This window comes from Bubalus bubalis, chromosome 4 (assembly GCF_019923935.1).
Source record: "Bubalus bubalis isolate 160015118507 breed Murrah chromosome 4, NDDB_SH_1, whole genome shotgun sequence".
NCBI lineage: Eukaryota > Metazoa > Chordata > Mammalia > Artiodactyla > Bovidae > Bubalus > Bubalus bubalis.
Genome location: NC_059160.1, coordinates 109,983,250 through 110,003,018, shown reverse-complemented (window position 1 = coordinate 110,003,018; position 19,769 = coordinate 109,983,250). Strand labels below are relative to the sequence as shown.

The window sequence follows — 19,769 nt, the reverse complement described above, 5'->3', positions numbered from 1 at the left end:
AATATAAATTAGAAGTAGGGATATACTACTGATTTGAAAAATAAGTTTCTAGAACCTCTTCAGATAAAATGTTTAAAGGAAAAAGGAGTTTGGAAACTTAAGGGGGTTAGATATAGCTCTTAATTTATGCAGTGCATAAAATTCTCAGTTAAAAATCTCACTTCTAATAATTTCATACTGAATTCTGCTATGAGAAAAATAAATATGAAATCCATATAATTTTAGTGTGAAAAAAGGCTTTCTAGAAAATTTTTTCTTCTTCCACCATTGTAGAGATGAGGAGACTGAGACTCTCACATGGTGCTAAACCTGATTAGAAAAACCTGATTACCCTGCCTCTCTTCCATAGCGTGAGGGTCAAGGTTATCAGTCCAGTGTAGATAACATGATGACAGAAATGTTTGCTTGTTTCTTTGTTTTTAAGATTTATTTTCCTATTTTATTTCCTTGTCCTAGATCCTGACCCACCATCAGATTTACTGATTCTGGGGCAGGAAGAAAACACAATATATTTGTCTTGGAAACTCCCACAAGGAGGTTTTGAGAAGTTTCAGGTAAAGTTGCTGTCATGCATGATTTCACTCTTTTTTGTCCTTCATTTTACATTAATAGCTTAAGAAATTATGATGCCTCTCCTTTACTGTAAGGTTTTCCTCCAAAATAAGTTTTCTATTTGTTGCTTTATAAGTACAAAATTGTCATGGGAGTTTTTCGAATTTGAGTAAAAGCTGGTACTTGACTTTAAATGTACATTGGAAAACTTTGGGTTTTCCAGTGGAGACAGATGTGTGCATGTGTAGTACAAAGTTGTGAATAAAGGAATGATGGTGCTGAAGGACAGTGCTTCTGTGACAGCGCCAGTCACAGCAAAGATTCCAGAAGTTAAAGCTGGTGATGTGCTACGATCTTCCTTTCAGCTCCATCCTACGGATGGAGTTGAGTGGAGACTTGCAACCCAGAGGGTAGGAGAGAAAGAGGTACAAAGAAGCTGCTTTTTAATTGTGATATAAATGTATGCATTTTTTTTGCTACTCTTTGTGGTTAATAATGTAACCTGGCATCAAGTGAGAATATATTATATACACCCAACATCCTGCATTGTATGGTTTTCAGGGTGAGTAAGCTTCTGGAGATAGCATTATTTTTTTGTTTTAAAATGATTTATTTATTTTAAAAAATTATTTATGTGATTGCTCCAGGTCTTTAATCTTCATTATGGCATGTGGGATATTTAGAGGCAGCTCGTGAACTCTCAGCTGCAGCATGTGAATTCCTGTTGCACCATGTGGAATCCAGTCCCCTGACCAGGGATTGAACCCAGCCCCCACCTTGCACTGGGGGCTCAGTGTCTTAGCCACTGGACCACCAAGGAAGTCCTTGGGGATAGCACTGTTGCTTTGTAATCTATGGGGGCCAACAAGTTTTCCACACTTTCATAGTAGTAGGAGATGGTGATTTTAGTTATAAAGAACAGAAAACAACTTAAGAAATTTATCATATTAATGAAAGAGTGCCTCATGGAGACAAAGGCAAAGACTGGGTGTTTGGAAAAATCAGAATCAGATATTTAAGGCCATTGAGACCACAGGGATTGTTTTCTTAATGTCTGTCTACTTCTTTCTGCTCATTAGCCTTAATTTATTTTTACTCATTTTTCCTGATGACCAACTTTCTCTGCTAAGCAAACCATGGGATGAGTGGAAGAATGCCATGCACAACTTCTAAGCATAAATGGTATATTATGAGCCACAGAAAAGACAGGTGCTCCCTAAATTCCCAAGGAAGGGATTGTGATTATTCCAAATATTAGACACCCAGTCCAGTTTCAGCCAACTGTTGCAGGCCCCGTGTCGTGTGAAAATGGTGGTTCTGGATCTATGGATGGTGGGGGTTATCGAGTCATTAGAATTTGAGCAGATACAACAAAAGGTGTTTCCTGAAAGTGAAAGGCAATATATAATTTAATAATTTATAGACTCAATACATCTAAAAGGAACCAGAGCAGTAAAATTGCCAGACATTTGAAATGAACTAATTAGTACATCTGAGTTTTATATCTGGGTTTGAATTTCTTAACAATTACAGTTCAGAATGAGAAACAAGATAATAGTTATTATATGATAGACATAAAAAGAATCCACATTTATTTATTTATAGTAGCTGGTACTAAAGACAAAGAGGGTTGTGTAGTGGGCAGAATAATGACCTTCCAAAGATCCAGCCTAATTCACAGAACCTGAAATATGTTATATTACATGGTAAAGGGGAAGCAGATGGAATTAAATTGGCTAATTAGCAGGTTTTAAAATAGAGAGATTATAGAGTCTGGATCCAGATGGTGGAGTAGGAAGACCCTGAGCTCACCTCCTCCCATAGACACGCGAAAACTACAGCTACATATAGAATAACTATCTCTGAGAGTCACGTAATGACTAGCAGAACAGATTTTCTACAATTAAGGATATAAAGAGTAGGCCACATTGAGATGGGTAGGAGGGGCAGAGATGCAGTCTAGTTAGAACCCACACGCCCTGTGCGGTAACCCACAAGTGGGGAGTACTGTCCCAACAGAGGTCCCCCTTGAGGAGTAAGGGGCCTGAGCCCCATGGAAGGCTCCCAAGCCTGGGGGACCTGAATGGGTAGAAGAGCCACATGACATCTGGCTTTGAAAACCAGCAGGGCTTATATCTGGGAAATCCAGAAGGCTGTGGAATATTGAGACCCTCCTCTTGAAGAGCTCTCACACAAACTCACTGATTCTGAGTCCCAGGGAAGAGGCAGTAGTTTGAAAAACAGCTAGGTCATAAGAGAAGATTCATTGACTAGTATTAGGGTGTGTTCTGGAAGGGCAGGGATCTGGTGGAACTTTCTTTGGGAATGGAAGTACTGGTAGGTGCAGCTTTTTTTTTTTTTTTCCCTAAACTGTCCTTCCACCTAGCTGGGCAGGTGCTGGCAGACACCATTTCTATCACTCTCAGTCAACCTAACCAACACCATATGCCCTGCCCCAGTGTTCCCTGAGGGTCAGTCCTGCTCATCCATCCACCATGGCTAGATTCTCCAACGTGACTCCTAACCTGTTCCATATAGCAGTGGATTTGGACGGCCCCAGTGCCCCTCCTAAGCAACCCCCGCCTGGGGGATCAGTTCTGTACAACAGTATACTTGCAGCAGTTGCAACTGGGCCTCACAGCTAGTCACACTGGGAACTGGTCCCACCCACAGTGGGCCTGCAGTGAGCATGGCCCAAGGAGGGCACGCACAGCTCACATGGAAGACACTCCAGGGGCATCTGGCTCTGGTGACCTGGGAGGACTGTGCCACTGAGCAACACGGAAAACCCTCTTGACTGGGAGATGTAACTATATATCTGATTGTTGTTGTTCAGTCACTAAGTCGTGTCCAGCTCTTTGCTACCCCATGAACTGCAGCACACCAGACTTCCCTGTCTTTTACTGTCTCCAGAAGTTTGCTCAAACTCATGTCCATTGAGTTAGTGATACCATCCAACCATCTCATTCTCTGTTGCCCTCTTCTCCTCTTGCCCTCAATCTTTCTCAGATCAGGGTCTTTTCCAGTGAGTGGGTTCTTGGCTTCAGGTAGCCAAAAAGTATTAGTGCTTCAGCATTGGTCTTTCCAATGAATATTTAGAGTTGATTTCCTTTAGGATTGACTGGTTTGATCTTTTTGCTGTCCAAGGGATTCTTAAGACTCTCTTCTCTAGCACCACAATTCAGAAGCATCAATTCTATTTGTTAGGTAAAGCTAATAAATAGAAACAAACACAGGAAAACTTGGGGGACAATGGCAAACCTTTCAAATGAAGGAACAAGACAAGACTTCAGAAAAATAATTCAATGAAATGGAGGCAAACAATTTAACAAAAGGGCATTGAAAGTAATAGTCATAAAGATGTGCACTGAACTGAGGAGAACTGATGGATACAGTGATAAATTAAACAAAGAGGTAGAAAATATAAAGAACTGGTAAGAATTAAAGACTGCAATAACTGAAATTTAAAATACACTGGGAGAATCAACAATGCATTAAAGGATACAGGAGAATGGATCAGCAGTCTGAAAGACAGGGTAGCAGAAATCACCCAGTCAGGACATAAAAGGAATTTTTAAAAATGAGGGTAACTTAAGGAATGTCTGCAACAACATTAAGCATACCAATATTTACTTTTTTCAAGGGGTCCCAGTAGGAGAAAGAAAATTCCAGTTGACCTGTTTGAAGAAATTAGGGCTGAGAAAAATTTCAACCTGGTAAAGGAACCAAGTCCAGAAAACACAGACACCCAAACAAGATGAACTTGAAGAGACTCACATCAAGACACATTATAATTAACATGTCAGAAGTTAGAAATTTAAAAGCAGCAAGAGAAAAACTTAAAAGGGAACCCTCCTTTCAACTGATTAATTTTTAGCAGAAACTTTATAGGCCAAAAGGGACTGACATGATATGTTAAAATTACTGAAAGTAAAAAAAAGAGAAAAAACTTACAACCAATAATACATTATTTGGCAAGGTTATTAATCAGAAATTAGTAAAGATAAAAAGTTTCCCAAACAAGAAAAAGCTAAAGAAATTTATCACTGCTGAAGTAGCCTTGCAGACATCAGTGGTGGTCCAGTGGTTTAAGAATCTTCTTGCCACTGCAAGGGACGTGGGTTCGATCCCTGGTCCAGGAAGATTCCACATGCCATGGGGCAACTAAACCTCTCGCTTGTCATACAGCATTGAGTGCTCTTTCTTAAAAGTATTAATAAAATATCATTCTTTTGCATAAGAGTTTCTTTACCATGGCTTACTAGGCTCTGCCTGTCCCTGGTGACCTCGCTACAGCTCCTCCATTCTTTCCCATCTCAGGAAAGGACCATGTCCTGAAATCCCTTGCTCAGTTATCTTTGATTCTTCCCATTCCCTCATTCCTCAGTTTTTCAGTGGGTTCTGCCACTTCTACCTCTGAAATGGATTCTTAATGTGTCCAGCTTTCTCTATCTCCACTATACCACCCTCGTCCTCATTTCTTACTGAGATCAACAGCCTAGGTGACAGATGACAGTCTCTTACCTCCTATTTTTTTTTTCTTTTAAGATGTGTGTGTGTGTGTGAGTGCTCAGTCATGCTTGACTCCATAGACTGTAGTCTGCCAGGCTCCCCTGTCCAAGGGATCCTCTAGGCAAGAATACTGGAGTGGGTTGCCATATCCTTCTTCAGGAGATCTCTCCAACCCAGGGATTGAACTCATATCTCTTGGGTCTCCTGCATTGGCAAGTGGACTCTTTACCACTGCAACATCTGTGAAGCCCCCCACCTTTTTAAAAAAAATTAATTTATTTAATTGGAGGCTAATTATTTTATAATATTGTAGTGGTTTTGCCATACATTGACATGAATCAGCCATGGGTGTACATGTGTTCCCCATCCTGAACCTCCCTCCCATATCCCTCCCCATCCCATCCCTCAGGGTCATCCCAGTGCACCAGCCCTGAGCACCCTGTCTCATGCATTGAACCTGGACTGGCAATCTGTTTCATATATGATAATATACATGTTTCAATGCTATTCTCTAAAATCACCCCACCCTCGCCTTCTCCCACAGAGTCCAACAGACTGTTCTTTACATCTGTGTCTCTTTTGCTGTCTTGCATATAGGGTCAATGTTATCATCTTTCTAAATTCCATAAATATGCGTTAGTATACTGTATTGGTGTTTTTCTTTCTGACTTACTTCACTCTGTATAATAGGCTCCAGTTTCATCCACCTCATTAGCACTGATTCAAATGCATTTTTTAATAGCTGAGTAATATTCCATTGTGTATATGTACCACAGCTTTCTTATCCATTCATCTGCTAATGGACATCTAGGTTGCTTCCATGTCCTGGCTGTTGTAAACAGTGCTGCGATGAACATTGGGGTACATGTCTCTTTCAATTCTGGTTTCCTTGGTGTGTATGCCCAGCAGTGGGACTGCTGGGTTGTATGGCAGTTCTATTTTCACCTTTTTAAGGAATCTCCACACTGTTCTCCATAGTGGCTGTCCTAGCTTGCATTCCCACCAACAGTGTAAGAGGGTTCCCTTTTCTCCACACCCTCTCCAGCATTTATTGCTTGTAGACTTTTGGATAGCAGCCATTCTGACCGGTGTGAGAATGGTACCCCATTGTGGTTTTGATTTGCATTTCTTTGATAATGAGTGATGCTGAGCATCTTTTCATGTGTTTGTTAGCCATCTGTATGTCTTCTTTGGAGATATGTCTGTTTAGTTCTTTGGCCCATTTTTTGATTGGGTCATTTATTTTTCTGGAATTGAGCTGGAGGAGCTGCTTGTATATTTTTGAGATTAATTCTTTGTCTGTTGCTTCCTTTGCTATTATTTTCTCCCATTCTGAAGGCTGTCTTATAGTTTCCTTCATCATACAAAAGCTTTTAAGTTTAATTAGGTCCCATTTGTTTATTTTTGCTTTTATTTCCATTATTCTAGGAGGTGGGTCATAGAGGATCCTGCTATGATTTATGTCAGAGTGTTTGCCTATGTTTTCCTCTAGGAGTTTTATAGTTTCTGGTCTTACATTTAGATCTTTAATCCATTTTGAGTTTATTTTTGTGTATGGTGTTAGAAAGTGTTCTAGTTTCATCCTTTTACAAGTGGTTGACCAGTTTTCCCAGCACCACTTGTTAAAGAGATTGTCTTTTCTCCATTGTATATTCTGGCCTCCTTTGTCAAAGGTGTCCATCAGATCAAATCAGTCACTCAGTCATGTCCGACTCTTTGCGACGCCATGAATCGCAGCACACCAGGCCTCCCTGTCCATCACCAACTCCCGGAGTTCACTCAGACTCACGTCCATAGAGTCAGTGATGCCATCCAGCCATCTCATCCTCTGTCGTACCCTTCTCCTCCTGCCCCCAGTCCCTCCCAGCATCAGAGTCTTTTCCAATGAGTCAACTCTTCACATGAAGTAGCCAAAGTACTGGAGTTTCAGCTTTAGCATCATTCCTTCCAAAGAAATCCCAGGGCTGATCTCCTTCAGAGGACTGGTTGGATCTCCTTGCAGTCCAAGGGACTCTCAAGAGTCTTCTCCAACACCACAGTTCAAAAGCATCAATTCTTCAGCGCTCAGCCTTCTTCACAGTCCAACTCTCACATCCATACATGACCACTGGAAAAACCATAGCCTTGACTAGACGAACCTTTGTTGGCAAAGTAATGTCTCTGCTTTTGAATATGCTATCTAGGTTGGTCATAACTTTCCTTCCAAGGAGTAAGCGTCTTTTAATTTCATGGCTGCAGTCACCATCTGCAGTGATTTTGGAGCCCAGAAAAATAAAGCCTGACACTGTTTCCACTGTTTCCCCATCTATTTCCCATGAAGTGGTGGGACCGGATGCCATGATCTTCGTTTTCTGAATGTTGAGCTTTAAGCCAACTTTTTCACTCTCCACTTTCACTTTCATCAAGAGGCTCATGGATTTATCTCTGGCTTTCTATTTTGTTCCATTGATCTATATTTCTGTCTTTGTGCCAGTACCATACTGTCTTGATGACTAGCTTTGTAGTATAGCCTGAAGTCAGGCAGGTTGATTCCTCCAGTTCTATTCTTCTTTCTTAAGATTGCTTTGGCTATTCGAGGTTTTTTGTATGTTCATACAAATTGTGAAATTATTTGTTCTAGTTCTCTGAAAAATACCATTAGTAGCTTGATAGGGATTGCATTGAATTGATAGATTGCTTTGGGTAGTATACTCATTTTCACTATATTGATTCTAATGATCGTGAACACGGTATATTTTTCCATCTATTTGTGTCATCTTTGATTTATTTCATTAGCATTTTATAGTTTTCTTTATATAGGTCTTCTGTTTCTTTAGGTAAATTTATTCCTGAGTATTTTATTCTTTTCTTTGCAATGGTGAATGGAATTTTCCCCTTAATTTCTCTTTCTGTTTTCTCATTGTTAGTGTATAGGAATGCAAGGCATTTCTGTATGTTAATTTTATATCCTGCATCTTTACTATATTCATTGATTAGCTCTAGTAATTTTCTGGTGGAGTCTTTAGGGTTTTCTATGTAGAGGATCATGCCATCTGCAAACAGAGTTTTATTTCTTCTTTTCCAATCTGGATTCCTTTTATTTCTTTTTCTTCTCTGATTGTTGTAGCTAAAACTTCTAAAACTATGTTGAATAGTAGTGGTGAGAGTGGGCACCTGTGTCTTATTCCTGACTTAAGGGAAAATGCTTTCAACTTTTCACCATTGAGGATAATGTTTGCTGTTGGTTTATTATATATGACTTTTATTATGTTGAGGTATGTTCCTTCTGTGCCTGCTTTCTGGAGGGTTTTTATCATAAATAGATGTTGAATTTTGTCAAAGGCTTTCTCTGCAACTATTGAGATAATCATATGGTTTTTATCTTTCAATTTGTTAATGTGGTATATCACATTGATTGATTTGTGGCTATTAAAGAATCCATTCATCCCTGGGATAAAGTCCACTTGGTCATGATGTATGATCTTTTTAATATGTTGTTTAATGTGTTTAATATGTTCTAGAATTTTGTTGAGGATTTTGGCATGTTGAGGATTTTTCTATGTTCATCAGTGATATTGGCCTGTAGGTTTCTTTTTTTGTGGCATCTTTGTCTGGTTTTCCTATTAGGGTGATGGTGGCCTCATGGAATGAGTTTGGAAGTTTACCTTCCTCTGCAATTTTCTGGAAGAGTTTGAGTAGGATAGGTGTTAGCTCTTCTCTAAAGTTTTGGTAGAATTAAGCTGTGAGGCCTTCTGGTCCTGGGCTTTTGTTTGCTGGAAGATTTCTGATTGCAGTTTCAGTTTATGTGCTTGTGATGGGTCTGTTAAGATTTTCTATTTCTTCCTGGTTCAGTTTTGGAAAGTTCTACTTATCTAAAAATTTGTCCATTTCTTCCCAGTTGTCCATTTTATTGGCATATAGTTGCTGATTGTAGACTCTTATGATCATTTGTATTTTTGTGTTATCTCTTGTGATTTCTCTATTTTCATTTATAATTTTGTTGATTTGATTCTTCTCCCTTTTTTTCTTGATGAGTCTGGCTAATGGTTTATCTATCTTATTTATCTTCTCAAAGAACCAGCTTTTAGTTTTGTTGATTTTTGCTATGGTCTCCTTTGTTTCTTTTTCATTTATTTCTGCCTTAATTTGTATGATTTCTTTCCTTTTACTAACCCTGGGGTTATTCATTTCTTCCTATTCTAGTTGCTTTAGGTGTAGAGTTAGGTTATATATTTGATTTTTCTCTTGTTTCTTGAGATAAGGTTATATTGCTATGAACCTTCCCCTTAGCACTGCTTTTACTCAGTCCCATAGGTTTTGGGTTATTGTGTTTTCATTTTCATTCATTTCTATGCATATTTTGATTTCTTTTTTGATTTCTTTTGTGATTTGTTGGTTATTCAGAAGCATGTTGTTTAGCCTCCATATGTTTGTATTTTTAATAGTTTTTTTCCCCTGTAGTTGACATTGAATTACCGCCTTCTGATTAGAAAAGATGTTTGGAATGATTTCAACTTTTTTGAATTTACCAAGGCTGGATTTATGGCCCAGGATGTGATCTATCCTGGAGAATGTTTCGTGTGCACTTGAGAAAAAGGTGAAATTCATTGTTTTGGGGTGAAATGTCCTATAGATATTGATTAGGTCTAACTGGTCCATTGTATCATTTAAAGTTTGTGTTTCCTTGCTAATTTTCTGTTTGGATGATCTATCCATAGGTGTGAGTGGGGTATTAAAGTCTCCCACTATTATTGTATTACTGTTAATTTCCCCTTTCATACTTGTTAGTGTTTGCCTTACATATTGTGCTCCTATGTTGGGTGCATATATAATTGTTATATATTCTTCTTGGATTGATCCTTAGATCATTATGTAGTGTCCTCCTTTGTCTCTTTTCACAGGCTTTATTTCAAAGTCTATTTTATCTGATATGAATATTGCTACTCCTGATTTCTTTTGGTATCCATTTGCGTGAAATATCTTTTTCCAGCCCTTCACTTTCCATCTGTATGTGTCCCTTGTTTTGAGGTGGGTATCTTGTAGATAGCATATATAGGGGTCTTGTTTTTGTATCCATTCAGCCAGTCTTTGTCTTTTGGTTGGGGCATTCAAACTATTTACATTTAAGGTAATTATTGATAAGTGTGATCCCGCTGTCATTTAATTTGCTGTTTTGGGTTCGAGTTTATATACCTTTTCTGTGTTTCATGTCTAGAGAAGATCCTTTAGCATTTGTTGAAGAGCTGGTTTGGTGGTGCTGAATTCTCTCAGCTTTTGGTTGTCTGTAAAGGTTTTGATTTCTCCTTCATATTTGAATGAGATCCTTGCTGTTTACAGTAATCTGGGTTGTGGGGTTTTCTCTTTTGTCACTTTAAGTATGTCCTGCCATTCCCTTCTGGCCTGAAGAGTTTCTACTGAAAGATCAGCTGTTATCCTTATGGGAATCCCCTTGTGTGATATTTGTTGTTTTTCCCTTGTTGCTTTTAATATTTGTTCCTTGTGTTTGATCTTTGTTAATTTGATTAATATGTGTCTTCAGGTGTTTTGCCTTGGGTTTATCCTGTTTGGGACTCTCTGGGTTTCTTGGACTTGGGTGGCTATTTCCTTCCCCATTTTAGGGAAGTTTTCAAATATTATTTCCTCAAGTGTTTTATCATGGCCTTTCTTTTTGTCTTCTTCAGGGATGCCTATGATTTGAATGTTGGGGCGTTTGACATTGTCCCAGAAATCTCTGAGGTTGTCCTCATTTCTTTTAATTCTTTTTCCTCTCTGCTTCATTTATTTCTACCATTCTATCTTCTTTCTCACTTTTCCTATCTTCTGCCTCAGTTGGTTCTACTGTTGGTTCCCTCCAGAGTTTTTTGATCTCAGTTATTGCATTATTCATTATTGATTGACTTTTTTACTTCTTCTAGGTCCTTGTTAAACAGTTCTTGCATCTTCTCAATCCTTGTCTCCAGTCTATTTATCTGTAACTCCATTCTGTTTTCAAGATTTTGGATCATTTTTACTGTCATTATTCTGAATTCTTTTTCAGGTAGACTTCCTATCTCCTCCTCTTGTTTGGTTTGGCTGGGCACTTATCATGCTCCTTTACCTGCTGAATATTTCTCTGCCTTTTCATCTTGTTTAGATTGCTGTGTTTTGGATGGCCTTTCTGTATGCTGGAAGTTTGTGATTCCTCTTTATTGTGCAGGTTCCTCCCTGTGGGTGGGATTGGACAAGTGGCTTGTCAAGGTTTCCTGGTTAGGGAAGCTTGCATCAGTGTTCTTGTGGGTGGAGCTGGATCTCTTCTCTCTGGAGTGCAATGAAGTGTTCAGTGGTGAGTTTCGAGGTGTCTGTGGGTTTGGTGTGACTTTGGGCAGCCTGTATATTAATGCTCAGGGCTATGTTCCTGTGTTGCTGTAGAATCAGCATGGTATGTCTTGCTCTGGAACTTGTTGACTCTGGGTGGAGCTTGGTTTCAGTGTGGGTATGGAGGCTTTTGGATGAGCTCTTGTCGATTAATTGTTCCTTGGAATCAGGAATTTTCTGGTGTTCTCAGGTATTGGACTTACGCCTCCTGCCTCTGGTTTTCAGTCTTATTCTTACAGTAGCCTCAAGACTTCTCCATCCATACAGCACAGATGATAAAACATCTAGGTTAATGGAGAGAAGATTATCCACAGTGAGGGACACCCAGAGAGGTTCACAGAGTTACGTGGAGAAAAGAAGAGGGAGGCAAGAGATAGAGGTGACCAGGAAGAGAATCAAAAAGGAAGAGAATCAAAAGGGGAGAGAGCAATCTAGCCAGCAATCAATTCCCTATGTGCTCTCCAGAGCCTGGATCCCTCAGAGATGTTCACGGAGTTACACAGAGAAGAGAAGAGGGAGGAAGGAGATAGAAGTGACTAGGAGGAGAAGAGCTGGAATCAAAAGGGGAGAGAGAAATCTAGCCAGTAATCTATTCCCTATGTGCTTTCCACATTATGGAATACTCAGAGAGGTTCACGGAGTTACATAGAGAAGAGAAGTGAGAGGAGAGAGATGGAGGTGACCAGGAGGAGAAGCAGGGAGTCAAAAGGAGAGAGACAGATCCAGCCAGTATCAGTTCCCTAAGTGTTCTCCCCAACCCGGAAAACACAGAGAGAATCACAGAGTTAGGTAGAGGAGAGAAGTGAGAGGGAGGAGATAGAGGTGACCTGGGGGAGAAAAAGGAGAGTCAAAAGGGAGAAAGGACAATGAAGCCAGTAATCACACTCCTAAGTAAAAATGGGTACTGAAGATTGGATTCTTAAAGGTACAAAATTGATAAAAAAACATACCAAAAAGCAAAGATGAAAAATCTAGAGTAGAGGTTAGAGTCTCAAAAATGCAATATTAAAAAAACAAAATCACAAAAATTGTAAAAAGTATATATGAAAATCGGTTAAAAAATAGGGTTTTTTTGTTTTGTTTTTTTTTTGTAATGTAGTACTTATTGCCAAATTCAGACTTAAATTGAAGAAAGTAGGGAAAACCACTAGACCATTCAGGTATGACCTAAATCAAATCCCTTATGATTATACAGTGGAAGTGAGAAATAGATTTAAGGGACCAGATCTGATAGAGTACCTGATGAACTATGGACTAAGGTTCATGACATTGTACAGGAGACAAGGATCAAGACCATCCCCATGGAAAAGAAATGCAAAAAAGCAAAATGGCTGTCTGGGGAGGCCTTACAAATAGCTGTGAAAAGAAGAGATGCAAAAAGCAAAGAAGAAAAGGAAAGATATAAGCATCTGAATGCAGAGTTCCAAAGAATAGCAAGAAGAGATAAGAAAGCCTTCCTCAGTGATCAATGCAAATAAATAGAGGAAAGCAACAGAATGGGAAAGACTAGAGATCTCTTCAAGAAAATTAGAGATACCAAGGGAACATTTCATGCAAAGATGGGCTCGATAAAGGACAGAAATGGTATGGACCTAACAGAAGCGGAAGATATTAAGAAGTGGTGGCAAGAATACATGAAAGAACAGTATAAAAAAGATCTTCATGACCCAGATAATCACGATGGTGTGATCACTGACCTAGAGCCAGACATCCTGGAATGTGAAGTCAAGTGGGCCTTAGAAAGCATCACTATGAACAAAGCTAGTGGAGGTGATGGAATTCCAGTTGAGCTATTTCAAATCCTGAAAGATGATGCTGTGAAAGTGCTGCACTCAATATGCCAGCAAATTTGGAAAACTCAGCAGTGGCCACAGGACTGGAAAAGGTCAGTTTTCATCCCAATCCCAAAGAAAGGCAATGCCAAAGAATGCTCAAACTACCACACAATTGCACTCATCTCACACACTAGTAAGGTAATGCTCAGAATTCTCCAAGCCAGGCTTTAGCAATACATGAACTGTGAACTTCCAGATGTTCAAGCTGGTTTTAGAAAAGCAGAGGAACCAGAGATCAAATTGCCAACATCCGCTGGATCATGGAAAAAGCAAGAGAGTCCAGAAAAACATCTATTTCTACTTTATTGACTATGCCAAAGCCTTTGACTGTGTGAATCACAATGAACTGTGGGAAATTCTGAAAGAGATGGGAATACCAGACCACCTGACCTGCCTCTTGAGAAATTTGTATGCAGGTCAGGAAGCAACAGTTAGAACTGGACATGGAGCAACAGACTGGTTCCAAATAGGAAAAGGAGTCTGTCAAGGCTGTCTATTGTCACCCTGCTTATTTAACTTATATTCAGAGTACATCCACACTGGGCTGGAAGAAGCACAACCTGGAATCAAGATTGCCGGGAGAAATATCAGTAACCTGAGATATGCAGATGACATCACCCTTATGGCAGAAACTGAAGAGGAACTAAAAAGCCTCTTGATAAAAGTGAAAGAGGAGAGTGAAAAAGTTGGCTTAAAGCTCAACATTCAGAAAACGAAGATCATGGCATCTGGTCCCATCACTTCATGGGAAATAGATGGGGAAACAGGGGCAACAGTGGAAACAGTGTCAGACTTTATTTTTTGGGGCTCCAAAATCACTGCAGATGGTGACTTCAGCCATGAAATTAAAAGACATTTACTCCTTGGAAGAAAAGTGATGACCAACCTAGATAGCATATTGAAAAGCAGAGACATTACTTTGCCAACAAAGATCCATCTAGTCAAGGCTATGGTTTTTCTAGTGGTCATGTATGGATGTGAGAGTTGGACTGTGAAGAAAGCTGAGCGCTGAAGAATTGATGCTTTTGAACTGTGGTGTTGGAGAAGACTCTTGAGAGTCCCTTGGACTGCAAGGAGATCCAACCAGTCCTCTGAAGGAGATCAGCCCTGGGATTTCTTTGGAAGGAATGATGCTAAAGCTGAAACTCCAGTACTTTGGCCACCTCATGTGAAGAATTGACTCATCGGATAAGACTCTGATGCTGGGAGGGATTGGGGGCAGGAGGAGAAGGGGACGACAGAGGATGAGATGGCTGGGTGGCATCATGGACTCTATGGACGTGAGTCTGAGTGAACTCCGGGAATTGGTGATGGACAGGGAGGCCTGGTGTGCTGTGATTCATGGGGTTGCAAAGAGTCGGACACAGCTGAGTGACTGAACTGAACTGAACTGAGTAGGTTATAAAAATGAAAATTAAAGGAGAAATGAAGGACTTAAATTTTTTTTTTAATTTAAAAAATTATAATAGTAAAATATATCTTAGAATTTCTCTGGAGCTGTTGCAGCAATGTGGAGTCAGTTTAGTTTCAGATAGTTCCTTTTTCCAACTTATACTTTTTCTCAAGGTCTATAAGCCCCTTCCAATGTAGTCGTTACTAACTACAGGGTTTTAATCTGTTTCACCTGTTACTTCCAGAGCAGTTCCCTCTGTTTATTTGGCTTCTTCTATTTGCAAATTTCTTCAGTATCTAATTTCCACCCTGACACAAGGGGCCAAAGGTGGTCACTTATTAAGGCTCACTTATCCAGTTTGCTGTGGAGAGGGAGGAACAGTGCAAACAAATATCACTGGCGTGTGTGGGGAGTTCTTGCAGTGTTTGGGCCACACTGGGTTTGCCCCAGCTCACGACATGTGTGCTTTCCTGGACTACACTGTTCAGTTTCCACGTTGCTGTGCAGGTGAACTGTCTGAGGCGGGCCCTGGGTTGTCGGCACTTCCCAGGTCTAAGCCGCTCAGGTTGAGGTTCTTGGGTACTCCACAAAGGCACAGACTCGGTTGGGCCTGCATTTTATGCCCTTTACAGATCCAAGCAGCTCAGGCGACCAGGTGCTTGGCGAGTGCACTCTCCCCAGGTGGGCAGTGCGTCTTATCACCTCCCTGGTCCCAGCCACTTGTTTTCCTGGGTGCAGAGCGGGAGTGCTGTCTCAGGTGTGCTGTGTATCTCCTTGGGGAGCTGATCTCTTCCTGCGACCGTCCTGGGGGATGTCAACCTTCCAGGATCAAAGGAAGACTTGGTTAGCAGCTAGGAGCCTGCTCACAGTTTGGTGGAGGATGCCATCTCTGGGGCCAAGATTGCCCCTTCTGGCTCTGGCTGTCGCCTGCCTGACTCTCTGCCTCCAGCGTGGGAAGGGGCCAGTCCGTAGCCTGCTAGCTCTCCTTTGGTATTCGCTCAGTCCTTTGTTCTGTGAGCGGGCTGGCAGTGCCTTAGGTTAGAGCTTTCCATGGGAAAGTTCTCTCTCTCTTTCTTTCCCTCTTATTTTTTTTTCTCTCTCTCTGGCTATCCCACAGTTTGGGTTGCTGTCTCACGTTAGCTCCCTCAGATTGCCCTCAGGGCACTCAGGCTCTGTCCTTACCCTAAGCATGCAACCAGTGCCTGCCTGTTCAGCCCCCGCTTGCTGGTGGTGGACACGAGCATCTGGGCTACTTCTCCTCTGGGAGTTGAGGTTAGGCACATAATCTGTGGGTTTTATTTATTTATTTTTCCTCCTAGTTATGTTGCCCTCTGAGATTCCAAAACTCCCCACAGACCCACCGGTTAGAGGGTTTCCTAGTGTTTGGAAACTTCTCCTCTTTCACAACTCCCTCTCCGGGATGGGTCCCTAACTCTCTTGTCTCTCTTTTTATCTTTTATATTTTGTTCTATCCCTTTTGAAGACAATGGGCTGCCTTTCTGGGTGCCTGGTGTCCTCCACCAGCATTCAGAAGTTGTTTTGTGGAATTTGCTCAGCATTCAAATGATCTTTCGATGAATTTTTGGGGGAGAAAGTGGTGGTCTCCCCATCCTATTCCTCTGCCATCTTAGACTGTGCCCCCCCATCCTTTTTTTAAACATACATGTTTTTAATTAAAAATTAATTATTTATTTGTGGCTGTGCTGGGTCTGTCTTCACTGCTTCAAGTGGGGGCTACTCTAGTTGCCGTCTGTAGGCTTCTCATTGCGGTGGCTTCTCTTGTGGAGCATGGGGCATAAGCTCTAGGTGCATGGGCTGAGGAGTTATGGGTTGCAGGCTCTAGAGCATAGGCTCAATAGTTTTGACACACAGGCTCAGTTGTTCTAACATATGGTCTCAGTTGGTCCATGGTATGTGGAATCTCCCAGGACTAGGGATTGAACCCATGTCCTCTGCATTGACAGGTAAATGCTTAACCACTAGACCCCAGAGAAGTCCTCTGTCTCTGTTCTTGATTTCCATATTATCTACTTTGCACATAGTGGCCAGAGAGAATGCAGGTGACAGAGATATAGTGTGTCTCATTGATTTAACAAGCTCCTTTAGATTTCCATTGCTCATCACTTAAAGTCTAAACTTTATGTGTTTATGTAACCTTAAAGTGGTCTCCAAGAGCTCACCTGATTGGACCTTCATCTAATTATGCTGCCTTCTTGGTTTCTATGCTGCTAGCGTATTGGGCTCTCTTTCTAGCTCCTTTAGCATGCCATGCACATCCCCGCTGCAGAATTTTTGTACTTGATATTCATTTTGCATGGGTATTTTGCCTTCAGTTTTCTTTTTCTCTATTTGCTTCTTTTTTTTTAAATTTTATTTTATTTTTAAACTTTACATAATTGTATTAGTTTTGCCAAATATCAAAATGAATCCACCACAGGTATACATGTGTTCCCCATCCTGAACCCTCCTCCCTCCTCCCTCCCCATACCATCCCTCTGGGTCTTCCCAGTGCACCAGGCCCAAGCATCCAGTATCGTGCATCGAACCTGGACTGGCAACTCGTTTCATACATGATATTTTACATGTTTCAATGCCATTCTCCCAAATCTTCCCACCCTCTCCCTCTCCCACAGAGTCCATAAGACTGTTCTATACATCAGTGTCTCTTTTGCTGTCTCGTACACAGGGTTATTGTTACCATCTTTCTAAATTCCATATATATGCGTTAGTAGACTGTATTGGTGTTTTTCTTTCTGGCTTACTTCACTCTGTATAATAGGCTCCAGTTTCATCCACCTCATTAGAACTGATTCAAATGTATTCTTTTTAATGGCTGAGTAATACTCCATTGTGTATATGTACCATAGCTTTCTTATCCATTCATCTGCTGATGGACATCTAGGTTGCTTCCATGTCCTGGCTATTATAAACAGTGCTGTGATGAACATTGGGGTACACGTGTCTCTTTCAATTCTGGTTTCCTCAGTGTGTATGCCCAGCAGTGGGATTGCTGGATCATATCGCCTTCAGTTTTGGTCGACTTTTTTCTATCATTGGATTCTCAGCTCCAGAATCATTTGTTGACTATAAGAAAAATGCACAATGTTAGAGTTGGGAGTTTCAGTTTTATTCATAGAATTTATGAGAGCTATAGCCTAGGAAATAGCCTCTCCGTAGGTCTGAGGGAACTGTTGTGGGGAAGTAGGGGAGAAGCCCTAATATGATTTAGGGCTAAGAAATACATGCAGTCAAGCATACATCTCAGTAAAAGGTCACTGTTAGTCACAAGACACAGATATATTAGTTAATGATTTTAGAATGATTTCTATGTATGGGAAAATGTAAGAATCTTGGTTCATAAAATTTCTTCCTGAGATATACATCTAACTTTCTGATGGGCTTGTTTATCCAAAGTACAGAATGCCTCATTTTGTTTTGCATCCTGAATTCCTTTCAGGGTGCGCTGCAGGTGAATAGCTGCAGTGGCTAATGACTTAATCTTTGTGAGCAATTGTGAGCAATTCTTCGTTTTATATTCTCATCTCCTTGCTTGATTACCTACTCTAAATAAAACTTTGTTTGTTTGTTTTGTTTCATCTGAGATGTAGCTGATTATTTCATTCATTCATTTATTGAGTTGATTGTTGTTAGGCGTCACCCTTAGAGTGTAACTTCCCTACAATGGGAAGCCTTTTTTGTCTTGTTTACTGTAAAATACCTAGTACTGAGAATAATGCTTTCCCTGTAATAGATGATCAATAAATATTTAGTAAATAAATAAAACTTTGTATAACAGTGTTCCCATATATCAGTGGTCCCCAGTCTATTTGGCACCAGGGACCAATTTCACAGAAGACAATTTTTCCACTGACTGGAGATAGGGGTGTGGTTTTAGGATGATGCATGTAATTATGTATGTATGATGTACATAATGCATGTAATAAAGGCATTATATTTATTGTGCACTTTATTTCTAATTACTGCTGCCCCTGATCTGGCAGGAGGTACTGGTCCATGGCCTGAAGGTTGGGGACCCCTGCCATATATGATTGGGATGCTGGAGGGAAGGTATCAATCCTGAACACAGTTATCAACAAAGGGTAGAACTTGAGATGAACTTTTGGGAACGGGTAAGATTCAGACTCACTGAAAAGAGAAGAGGATATTTTACATGAGCAAGTCTAGGGGGAGCATTCTGTTTGTCATTTGTAAACGTCATTCAATGATTGGGGCATCTTGATTTATAAATGATTCATGAGAAATTCTATCCTTTCTAGAATGATTTAATTCATTCCTGTACTTAGTATAGGTATTTCCTAGAGAAAATTCTAGGTATTTATAATATTAATTGTAGAAGATGCACATTTTTTACCCTTATCTGTTTGTCCTAATTCTCATATTTCAAGGCAAATGGCAAAAAAGATTATATTTTCTTGGGTTGGCTGAGGCCATAAAATTATTTGTTGTCAGATAAAATATATACTCCTAGAATTACTTTTTACTATTTTTATATGAACACTTTTTTTGAGATTGTAATTTATGTATGAAGTAAAACTTATTTCAAGAAATCATGTTAATCTTTTGGATTCAGATTATATTTATTAACTATATTAACTATCTCTAATAGTTATTCTAGTCTTTGTCTACCAATGAGATTATTTGTTAAATTTTAATGCATTAAGCAACAGTATCCTGGTTGCTTAGCAAAGTGTACATGCATAATTGGGATCATTTTCCTAATCATTTAAAATTAATCATTTCAGGTCTTCAAATTCTGCTTTAAAGGTAGAAATAAAAGAACAAATTGCATTTTCTTCAATTGGTTTCTATTAGATATATGGAATCCACATAGTTGGAACTTGACAAACCTCTAGTTTACAAATTTATTTTAAAAATTTTCATAATTTTATCTTGGATCACTGCAATTGATTTCTTTTCCCTTCAGTCCTTCATTAATGCCTTGCTATGATTCTTTGTATGTCTGAGTTTACCATTTCATTAAGGTTATATTCTTCCTCTACTACATGGTACTTTCTCCTACCATCCTTTTTCATATCAGAAGTTCTCAGCATTCTGTTCACTTTTCCTATCTTACCATATGCCGGACAAACAAGGTAATTGCTAGTGACACCTTATAAATCAAT

General features: G+C 39.9%; 1 protein-coding gene across 2 annotated transcripts in view; it reads left to right on the top strand.

Moving 5' to 3' along the window:
- PTPRQ (protein tyrosine phosphatase receptor type Q) overlaps positions 1-19,769 on the top strand; it is a 283,288-nt gene that overhangs the window by 14,528 nt on the left and 248,991 nt on the right. For both annotated transcript variants that reach the window (XM_025284400.3, XM_044941897.2), the window contains exon 6: positions 457-554. In XM_025284400.3, coding sequence (XP_025140185.3) covers positions 457-554 — 98 coding nt within the window. The remainder of the gene's footprint in view (positions 1-456; positions 555-19,769) is intronic.